The sequence below is a fragment of the Syzygium oleosum genome, unplaced genomic scaffold (assembly GCF_021117445.2).
Source record: "Syzygium oleosum isolate NSW1041296 unplaced genomic scaffold, Sole_v2.1 Sole_v2.02, whole genome shotgun sequence".
Classification (NCBI taxonomy): Eukaryota; Viridiplantae; Streptophyta; class Magnoliopsida; order Myrtales; family Myrtaceae; genus Syzygium; species Syzygium oleosum.
In genome coordinates, this window is record NW_026607486.1 from 1521795 (window position 1) to 1532297 (window position 10503).

The following is a 10503-nucleotide window of genomic DNA, read 5'->3' on the forward strand; positions in this document are numbered from 1 at the left end:
TTTACGAAAAATATTTTCATCATCAATACAAATGGGAAAAATTGCCATGAAAGTCATAAACCTATTGTATTTGTGCCAATTCTATCATAAACCTTTCAATTTGGCCAATTGAGTCCTAAACCTTTTGACAAATTGCCAATGTAGTTCATTCAGCCAATTTTAATCGAAAATGGCTGATGTGGATGCCAGTCGGCCTATTTGGCATGACCTATCAGCACTAACATGGAAAAATTTTTAATAATATTTTGATTTTATTTCTTTCTTTGTTTTTCCCTTTTCTTTTCACCAGTGGGCGGTTGCCGACCACAAGCAAGAACTAGCCTAGCTTGGGCGAGGGCGACCTCGCCAGGCCTCGCCAAATTTGACGAGGGTGGCCCTCGTCGAGTCTTGCCCTTGCCCAAGTGAGGCCCGGCGAGGCCAACTCTCGCCCGAGCCAAGGTGGCCTCACAAGGTGTTGCCTAAGCAAAGGCGAGGCTCGATCTCGCTGAGCCTCGCCTTTGCCTCGTCTTGCCAAATATGGCGAAGGGGCCCTTGCAAACCATCACCTATGGCCGATGGCCGGCAACTAGCCATGGGCAAAAAGATAACCCTTCTTAATATAAACTTTAATAGCTCTTTGCTTATGAAAGTATACTAAATACATTATGGGAGCTATATCCTTTTGAAAGTAAGAAATAGTTGCTTCAAAACACTTATTTGATTTGAGAGAAACCTATTAAAGATTTCAGTTATAATTAGAATTTCAACTTACAATTGTGATCTTAATAAAAACTCTCCATTTGTTTTTTGGAAAGTGAATTATTTGGAAAACATTTTCCAAAGAAGAATCACTTGTATCGCTTACAAAAATAAACGAACGAAAATATTTCCGTTGTCCACGAAAATATTTAGACAATAATTATTGTTGATAATAAAAATATTTTCTATCGACTAATTATTTCAATCGATATAAGATATCATTTTTAGGAAAATATTTTTCAAATTATCCGTTCACCGCTTCGCAGAGCCAAATGTGAATGATACACACTCATAAAATGATAAAAACCAAGGGAAAAGAACACGTTACAAATACGAAAAAAGAAAAAGAACGGGGTCGAATTGGAATTTCAATAAAAATATACTGAGAGCCTGATAATTGAATGGCTCGCGGCCCGTATCCTTCTGCTTCAACCCGCAGTTGCTGAAGCTCCCATGGCGGACCGTGCTCTCTTATCCCTCTCCCGTTCTCCTTCCTTCTCCTCCATCTCCGACCGGATACCACCTCTCCATTCCTCAATCCTCTCACGCTCGACCTTCTTGAAGACCAGACTCAGAAGAACAATCAGGTAATGAAGTTTAGCACGCAAATTTCGATACCATTTTCTACTGTGTAATTACGAGCTTGGCATCACAAGGGCTCTCGAATTAAGGCCTCTGCAACTCATTTTAGTCACGCCCATTTTGGGTCGTCTCGTGATTGTGATTTCTTGGCTACTTCAGCATTCCCTCTAACGTTGCGTTTCTTGTTTTTGGTTGGACTATGGAAAATACTTGTACTGGCGAAGTCATCGTTGCTATATCTTTGATTAACATTGTTATTTTGCATTTTAAACAGCATAAGAACATTTCTTCATCCAAGTCTCGCTATATCTTAGATGCCCTCGTTTGCTATCCATAGTGAACTATGAGTAATTTCACTTTGCATAAAAGCTGTTGATTTTTTTTTATTTTTTTTTTTGCATCTGTTGTGGATGAAGGCAGATATGTCAAAGGGAATTGACGGCAGAATCACGGTCATTGCCGCGGCTGAAGAGTAATGCTTCTTTCTATCTTCCAAATTTATTGCCAAGAATCAAGAACTTGAGATATTGGAACTGTGCGCTGCTATATTTTCAGAACACTGTCTGCCTGAATATCAGTCTAAATACCACGTTTAGTGTCATGATTCATCCTCGGATATATGGCTCTTGCTCATCACTGATGTTGGGACAAGTTGGGGCTTGTAGGTCTCACTTTCTGTTTGAATACAGGGCAGTCTTTACGTGAAATTCTGCTGATTCAAAAATATTTGGGATGATTCCAGAGCTTAGGGACTAATGGTTGTAATAGCGTACTTAAGAGTAGCATACTTTTGCTATCTTTTACGTACAAGGTTATTCCATTTGAAATATCTTTTAAATGGCCATAGTGGATCAAATGCAGTGTGTTATACTTGATGGAGATACATTTTGACCATCGGTGTAATTTCCATCTATTGTGCAAACAAGTTTCACCCTGTTTATGGATTTGGAGCAGTAATCTCTTCGGATGACAAAACGGAACCCATGACCTAGTCACCAGCAATGCTCCTGCAGATTCGTCAAGATAAACAACAATATCAACTTGTAATTCAGAAAAATTAACTATCACTTATTAAGTCTTTCTACATCTTACAGTTTTCGTCTGGTTATTTTAGTGCCTATCTGGACTCTACCTGGATCCGCTTGTCTGTGCACTGATGTAACTGTTTAAGCTGCAAACATTTTTCCCCTCATCTTCCGTGGATTCTCCTATTCCTTTAGGGATGACTTGAGGGCTTGTGATAGTTTTGTACCACTAACTATCATGCTTTCCCTGGTATTTTTCTCTTGTAAGTTACTTAGGGTAGTTGGGTGCTAACACGATGCAAGTTCTTGTGTAAATCTCTTTGAGAAGATCAATTTTAATAAGCTGTCTCATTCTGTCATTACCTTTCGCATACCTCGTTTCTTTCTTCAACTGTGATTTGTTTTCGTTGGTTCTCTCCTGTTAGCTACAGAGATGATCTCATTTTTTATTTACTTTTATTTTTTTGTTTCAGTGTCTTTGGAGAACCCTTTTATTATCGAAAAGATTTTAAAGGTGAAGGAGCCATCAGTCTGGGTATCTGCACTTTCAGTCGGACTTCCCTCTTGGTTGGCTTGTGCACAAGTTGCAGATGCAAGTGAAACTATTCAAATAAATGCTGTTTATGAGATTGGAGAGTTGTTTGAATTGGGAATCCAACTATCCTATTTGCTTTTGTTATTGGCCTTGCTTGGTGTGGGTTCTTTCTTTGTCATCCGTCAGGTCTTAGTCCGCAGAGAACTTGACCTTTCCGCTAAAGAGCTGCAGGTAAATTTTTTTTTCACAGTTCAGTCCTAGACAGTTTCATGACATTTATGCACATAATGGAGGCCTCTGATGCATGACTCCTTTATTGAGGTTGGGTAACTGCGTCCATAGGACGTGGAATTGGGATGGGATGGGTATGGTGACACTTGATTTCACATCAAACATCACATAATTATAAATCTGCAACAATACTAAAGCATCATATGTTCACTAGAAAATTATAATGTTGTGCATACATTCATTTCTTTTGAGAATACTTAGTTAATGTTTGTTCATTTCTGCTGGATAGTATTCTAGTCTTATATACGTTTATGCCCAGTCCACACGTGTTACATCTAGACAAGTGAGACACCGGCACACTACCAGGCCCCTGCACCTCTTGTTCTAGTCTGAGTATCATTTGTTTTGCTCGGGAGCAATTTGTTAGAAACTGTTGTGGCATGCCATATTACTCTTGGGACTTGCTTGTCTTTGAGCATATAGGTACAGATGTCATCCTCTGTTTTCTTTTTTCATTTCTTTTTGGCTATTTGCAGAGGATCATCCTATTATCTTCTCTTTTTATACAACAGGAACAAGTAAGAAGTGGTGATGCTAGTGCAACTGAGTTCTTTGAACTGGGTGCAGTGATGCTAAGAAGGAAAGTTTACCCGGCTGCAACTAAGTACTTGCTTCAGGCAATTGAAAAATGGGATGGAGATGATCAAGATCTTGCACAGGTACTAGGTCATTGTAATACTTAAATGGAAAGATAAGTCTTGGTTCTTTATTAACTACAATATTTTTCCTTCTCCCATCCTTCTGTGTGTGTGTGTTTTTTCCTGTTGGTTCTTTGAGACATTGGAATCTTACCAAGGTCTTGGTTACATGACGATTAGAAGAGGCTATAGAGACAAAGTCATCTATTTGAGCTTCTGGTTTTGCTTTAATTTTGAAGTTTTCTATAATGTATAACCTTCCTTTGAATAGTTGTCGTCCCTTGAAAATAGAATGGAGTAGAAGCTCATGTAAGAGAGGCAGGTTAGTGGAGAAAGATTAACTTTAAAGATGCATACAAGGGAACAAAAGCCTTTTCTATGATAGGTTTTTCATGCTTTCTTCATAGCAGCACTCCAAAGCTTTGTACTGTTCCCCAAAATAGACACTCCACAACTAGAGATCCTCTCTGTTAACTCTTTGTGGGATCAACTGATTCCAGGAAACATTCATTTGACATGTAAGCTTTTACGTCATGGCCTGCATGTACACATATTCCATTTCATCCTGATTATTAGATATCGTTTGAGCTCTGTGCAAGTTATGCTGATATATATCACATAGACAAGAGTAGAAGCTTGGATTTCAAACTAATGAGTAAATAAATCAGAGGTTCTCGACATTAATCATAATTCCTTGGGCATCTAGATAAAGTGCGCCTCTTCTCACCCATTTTCTGGGTATGTAATTTGGTGTCCACATGTCAGGTATACAATGCCCTTGGTGTTAGTTATGTTCGAGATGGCAAGCTTGAGAAAGGAATTACACAATTTGAAACAGCGGTGAAGCTTCAACCAGGATATGTGACAGCTTGGAATAACCTTGGTGATGCATATGAAAAGAAGAAAGACTTGAAGTCTGCTCTTAAGGCATTTGAAGAGGTGCTGCTTTTTGACCCTACCAATAAGATAGCTAGACCACGGCGGGATGCGTTAAAAGAACGTGTGACCATGTACAAAGGAGTTCCCGTGAAATCAAAAGAAAGATGATTGTGATTGATGGGACCAAAGTCGGCTTTTTTCTATGAGTTGGTATGATCTTTATCTTCAATTCATCTGATGTCATCTAATTTTGGGCACATAGTATTTCTTGACACGGAAAGGGCCGCCACCCTAAATTTGTGAGCATATCATAGGGATTAAATCCAGTGGTTTTGCCTCCTGTTAAAATCCTCCACACACTTGAGTCATTGGGAGGATTAAGCGATTATCTTGGCACATCAGAATGTTTGTAATGGGTGGCAGCTTCTGGTGACCTACTCTCTTTGTTATATGATTTCAAAGTCAAAAGTTTGGGTGGCATCCTGAATGATTTTGTCAGTAAGCAGTGTTAGAAAAATTCCCTTTCTTCTTTTGGCCAGAAAGTTAGTTCAACATATGTGATTGTAAAAGGTTGTAGTCTCTCACTTAACGTCACTGCATGTGTCACCACTTTGAAATGCTTGTTTTGTTTCGGGGCGGCTGCGTCCAACAAAACAGGCTTGTGAAATGCCATCTTTCTTAATCAGCGAAGGCCATTGATGTCAGTAATTTGACCTCGAGGAAAAGAGATAAGCTTGTTTGCGTGAAGGTCTGAAGAGTGGCCTCAAAAGTCATATTGTGTCATTCAGCCGCTCGCAAATTCTCGCATCGGTTGTCCCTCTTTCTGGGTTCTTTAGCGTTTCAACATTGATTCATACTGTCGTCTTGTTGTGAAGTTCAAAGTTCATTTCACAAGCGTTGGGCCACCACAAAAGCCATACTATTCCAAAACTGACTTTTGGGGCAGAATTTTGTGGGTGCTCTTGAGGTTTTCTTAAGAACAATTGATAAAACCTACTTTGTTTTCTTGTACATGAATATGAAATCTGCTGTGTGGAGACACCTTCTAAGTAGCTTTTACAACATCTTGAAATAACCACAACACACACACACACACTTGAAACTTAAATCCAAAAGGACGAAGGATTGTGCAGAAAAGTCGAGACACCATCAAGCTCTGCACATCACACTTTGCCAAATATGTTGCTACTTCGGCACTACTTTTGTTTTTGTAGTTTGAAGGACATCGCGGCCAAGGTTATCTTGACCAAGGTGGGAGTGGGACAACCTTCCACGGCCCTAATTTGCAAGTGGGTTTCACTTGGCCATTGTATCCACACCATGCTTCTGACTGCAGCGCGACTATTTCGCCCGCATTCTCTGGTTTTGCGCCATCAATTTGACAACTTGCTTACTAGAGATAGACAGTATCCTTCCCATGAGACAGGGATTGCTAATAATTATAATTACAATCATAATTCTAACAATATCTTAGATTTTGTGAATGCTTAAAAAATTTTATCGGGCGGTCATTTCATGCAATGTGAGGTTACCAAACTTCAATTTTATCTATTGGATGCATGGTTTTTTATAATTATCTATGAATTTTGTGATGTACTTAGACAGTTTATGGTCGATTTTCTAAAGAAAATCTGATAAATGGCCGCTTATGTGGCTAAACTTACCACTTAGCCAAACTCGTGGAGTTGATGGAGCGCCCATTTGGCGTCACCAAGCCTTGACCAAAGAAAGAGAGAGAAACAAAGGAACAAAAACATAAATTTGGTAGAATCGCCGATGAAGCGGTCACGGGACGAGGTCCAAGTTTTAATTGGTGTGAACCATAGCACTATTGACGTTTAAAATGTCTTATAATTCGTGATCACGGGCCACCGATTGCAAGTAAGTTCTACGTTAGAACACTTCAAATCTCCAAGATATATATGTGAACACTATCCAAAGTCGCGTAAAAATATTTCTATAGCGTCCTGAAAGGTCATACGCCAGGAAGCCAAAACAGGGTAACGCCAAGTTACGCCGAAACACGTTATGAAGCTTCTTCCACCGGTCAACCAGCGAGTTCCGACTCCCGAAAGCTCCCTCTCCTCCTGTAAAGTCAGCAGTTGACCCAAGGCTGAATATCTTTATGGCCCTCCGCGCTGCAAGATGAGTCTCGCGCACATGTTCTTGGTGTCGCTTCCATGCATGGAACACGACCCGCCTTCGTGGAAGCAGCTGTCACAAGTGCACAGAGAAGAGAGAGAGGGAGAGAGGGAGGGGAGGGAGACAGTCGCTGAACGTCGCAGAGGCGTAGCTTCCTGGTAGTCCTCCACTCCACGCACCTCCTCCCCCATTAAAGAAAGCTGCAGCGCTATGATGTCTCCCCGCCCCCCCACAATTATTAGCGTTATTCTATTGCGCACACTCACGACTTAAACAAGGGAAGTAAATAAAGGAGAGAAACTGGTCAAATTGTGCATCCGATAAAGAAAGAAATGGGTGGGGGTGGGGGTGGGGGTCGGGGTGAGGAGGAACGAATTGTCCTGTAGCAGAGTGGTTGGACCCACTTCCCCTCATCTCCAATCGGACGTCATCCCTCGAACCTCGCCTCCAAAAATTCAATCCGTCCAGATTTGACCCCCTTGCGGTGGTGGGTCTTAAATTCGTGTTTTCTCTCTTCTGATCAAGATTGGTTTGGTGTCTGTTTTTGGCGGGGTACACATCTTCTTGGACGACCCGGATTGATGGGGTTTGACCCACAATCCGTTAGCTCGTGTGTGTTGCGTCCTTTGCTTTTGCCCGAAAGGCGTGTGCTCGCTTTGCTTTGCTCTGCTTTTTCATTCTCGATTTTGAGCAGTTCTTGAATTGGGCTGCTACGACCCTTTTCTCTGCGCCCCCTCTCGCTCTCTCTCTAGAAAATACAGCGACCCGAATCGGAATAGAGACCGAGAGGATCTGGGAAAGATTTCAAATCCCGGTAAGTCCTTTTCTCATTCATCACTCGCATCTCCTGTTAGGGTTCTTCCTGGGTTCCTGATGTGATTAGCTGTTTGATATTTGTGGGGGTTGTTCCTTCCTCTTATCTGGGACCTGGCACGCTCTGTTCTGTGTCTTTGGAGGTTGCGTGGATTATAGGATTCATGCGGTGTTTGAGCTCTATGAAGTGTTTTGCTGTTTCATCTATCGATCTTGATTGTGAGTTCGTTGTTTCTGGGTTTTTGGGTTATCGATATCAGCACCGTACAGATTTTGTTAAAATTTTAATTTTGTTTGGAAATGAAATATTGGATCTCCCAAGTGCTTCATGGACATTAAGAGGAGTTGCTAATTTTCCTTATAATTTTGAGTTTAATTAGGTCTGTTATTTGGGGTTACGAGTGAAAAAAAGAATGAATTCGAGTTCAAACTACACTGAATTGGAGGGTGCTTCATATGCTTCAGAGGGTTGTTTAAGTTCGAGACGACAAGTGATTTGTTTGATGGAGAGATGCTGGTTTTTCGCTGTGATTAGTTGATTTGCGAAAATGTGCCTGGAGAGACTGTGAGGTCAAATGCGTGAAATGAATTGTGGATCAGATTCTTGCTAGCATTGCCCTTCCAACAGAAAGTTATTCTTTGTGAACCCCGGATCGTATGTTTAACGGGATTACTACTTGCGCAAACATGATTTGGTTCTTTTGTTTGCATCGATGCTTTTTCAAAGACAATTTTGTGTGTAATTTTAACAGAAATTCTCTGGTCGTCAGCTTTTATTTGGCGGTGATCTTCAATTCCTGATGGACTTAAAGATGGATCTCGAAGAGACTTTACGTGCTCAAACCTGGGGAAAGCCTTCCTCTGTGAATGATTTACCCAGGCACGTTCCCCCAGACCGTCGGCAAACACCATTCCTGAATTTTGCCTCACGCAAGAATCAGCACAAGCAGGAAGATCAAGATCCTTCAATCTCAAATTACAGCATGAGGATCGAACCTCCTTTCTCTGAATTTAATCGTCCCTCTGAATGCCAGCCATCTCTTCCTGGCAAACCCACCAGTCAAGATCGAGGTGTCCAGATGAATGATATGCTCCAACTTGGTAAGACGCAAGAGTGGGACCCAAAAGCGATGCTAAATAATCTCTCCTTCCTGGAACAGAAGATCCATCAGCTTCAGGATTTAGTGCACGTTATTGTTGGAAGGAGAGGACCAGTTTTGGGACGACCGGATGAGCTTGTGGCACAGCAACAGCAACTCATAACTGCCGATCTCACTTCGATAATCATCCAGCTGATCTCTACTGCTGGTAGTCTCCTACCATCAGTGAAGAACTCCCTTTCTTCTGCATCCACGCCGCCCATCAGGCAGCTGGGTCAGCTTGGTGGGATTTTAGATAATTCTGGATCTGGAATTGGTCTTAACAGCAATCTTATGCTCCCAAGTCAAGGCGGAAACAAAGACCCCGACCAGTCTAACCAGGTGGATCCAATGGGTCACTCTGGTACCGATAATATGGAGGATCATGAATCAAAAGATGATGAAGATGGTGATGAGGGGGAAAATCTTCCTCCGGGTTCCTTTGAGATCTTACAACTAGAGAAAGAAGAAATCCTTGCACCACATACTCACTTTTGTACCATATGTGGGAAGGGATTTAAGAGGGATGCTAATTTACGCATGCACATGAGAGGTCATGGGGATGAATACAAAACGCCGGCAGCACTTGCGAAACCCCACAAGGAAGCTGGTTCCGAAATGATGCTTATTAAGAGGTACTCCTGTCCATATGCGGGTTGTAAGCGCAACAAGGATCATAAAAAGTTTCAACCTCTGAAGACGATATTGTGCGTCAAAAATCATTACAAGAGAACCCACTGTGACAAAAGCTATACATGCAGCCGTTGCAATACCAAGAAGTTTTCGGTCATCGCGGACCTTAAAACGCATGAGAAGCACTGTGGGAAGGATAAATGGCTTTGTTCCTGCGGCACTACATTCTCCAGGAAAGACAAACTTTTTGGACACATCACTCTCTTCCAAGGCCACACCCCAGCGATTCCCCTTGACGAGAATAAGGGAGCAACTGAGCAATCTTTGCAAGGAGAACATAGTGAAGACACGAACAAAGTTGGTAATGTGAGTTTCAATTTCGGCTCCAGCACTCCCAGTTCGGGTGGAGTTCAGAACATCATGGAGGACGTCAAAGGGAATGTCGATGACCCGTCGAGTTTCTTTTCCCCTTTGAACTTCGAGGCCAGTAACTTTGGTGGGTTTAATGAGTTCACACGATCTGCTTTTGATGATTCGGAAGGCGCATTCTCATTTCTCCTTCAAGCGTCTTGTAATTACCCCCAGAAAAATGGAGGTCAGTCGAGTTCTAATAATCTAGAGTAACGGTGTTGGCCAAGCATGCACCAGGGTTTGTGAGTTTCAGCTTTCTTTCGCAATTGTAGAAGGAGGTGGCCTGATTTTATTGACTGAGCTTTAATAAATTCTTGTTTACCAATAGCTTTCATCTGTACTCTATGGTTTGTTGGATTGATTTCGGATGTTGTGAGGGTCAGAGATGTGCTTCATTTCCTGTGAATCCAATTGCACCCCTTACTTTTCCTTGTACCTTCTAATATATTGTCTTCTCTCTGTCTGTAATCTGCTCCTTCATCCATGCGTTTGACAGAAAATACTATGCTAGAAGCTATTGTAAATTTCATTCGACATCTTTAATGTCATCCTAGTGGTTACGGTAATGTTCTTTACAATCCGACCTCATGAGTGAATCACGATGATTAGTGTAACCATAAGCTTGATCACATCTAGACGTTTGTCTAAATCTAAAGTAGCGCGGTGTGACAGGTTCC

At 41.6% G+C, this 10503-nt stretch overlaps 2 protein-coding genes across 5 annotated transcripts; both read left to right on the forward strand.

Moving 5' to 3' along the window:
• Positions 1-1130: 1130 nt before the first annotated feature.
• Positions 1131-6172, forward strand: LOC115686803 (tetratricopeptide repeat domain-containing protein PYG7, chloroplastic). 3 transcript variants are annotated; one of them, XM_056308942.1, is made up of 6 exons: positions 1131-1325; positions 1737-1792; positions 2819-3111; positions 3684-3830; positions 4575-4898; positions 5903-6172. In XM_056308942.1, the coding sequence occupies exons 1-5, from the start codon at positions 1192-1194 to the stop codon at positions 4854-4856; spliced, it is 912 nt and encodes a 303-aa protein (XP_056164917.1). In that variant the 5' UTR covers positions 1131-1191; the 3' UTR covers positions 4857-4898; positions 5903-6172. The 3 variants fall into 3 exon arrangements, with proteins under 3 accessions (XP_056164917.1, XP_030468068.2, XP_030468069.2); XM_030612208.2 differs by lacking the exon at positions 5903-6172 and having other exon boundaries at positions 4575-5038; XM_030612209.2 differs by lacking the exon at positions 5903-6172 and having other exon boundaries at positions 1190-1325; positions 1741-1792; positions 4575-5038.
• Positions 6173-7220: 1048 nt separating this feature from the next.
• LOC115686758 (protein SENSITIVE TO PROTON RHIZOTOXICITY 1) lies at positions 7221-10261 on the forward strand. Of its 2 annotated transcripts, none has more exons than XM_056308941.1 (2): positions 7221-7644; positions 8396-10261. In XM_056308941.1, exon 2 carries the CDS (start codon positions 8444-8446, stop codon positions 10037-10039), a length of 1596 nt encoding a protein of 531 aa, XP_056164916.1. In that variant the 5' UTR covers positions 7221-7644; positions 8396-8443; the 3' UTR covers positions 10040-10261. The 2 variants fall into 2 exon arrangements, with proteins under 2 accessions (XP_056164916.1, XP_030468013.2); XM_030612153.2 differs by having other exon boundaries at positions 7222-7644; positions 8414-10261.
• The last annotated feature ends 242 nt before the right edge of the window (positions 10262-10503 follow it).

Coding starts and splice junctions, on each gene's coding strand:
- LOC115686803 (XM_056308942.1), top strand. CDS start 1,192: ATGGCGGACCGTGCTCTCTTATCCCTCTCCCGTTCTCCTTCCTTCTCC. Junction 1,793..2,818: donor GTCATTGCCGCGGCTGAAGA/GTAATGCTTCTT, acceptor TTTTTGTTTCAG/TGTCTTTGGAGAACCCTTTT. Junction 3,831..4,574: donor ATGATCAAGATCTTGCACAG/GTACTAGGTCAT, acceptor TCCACATGTCAG/GTATACAATGCCCTTGGTGT.
- LOC115686758 (XM_056308941.1), top strand. CDS start 8,444: ATGGACTTAAAGATGGATCTCGAAGAGACTTTACGTGCTCAAACCTGG.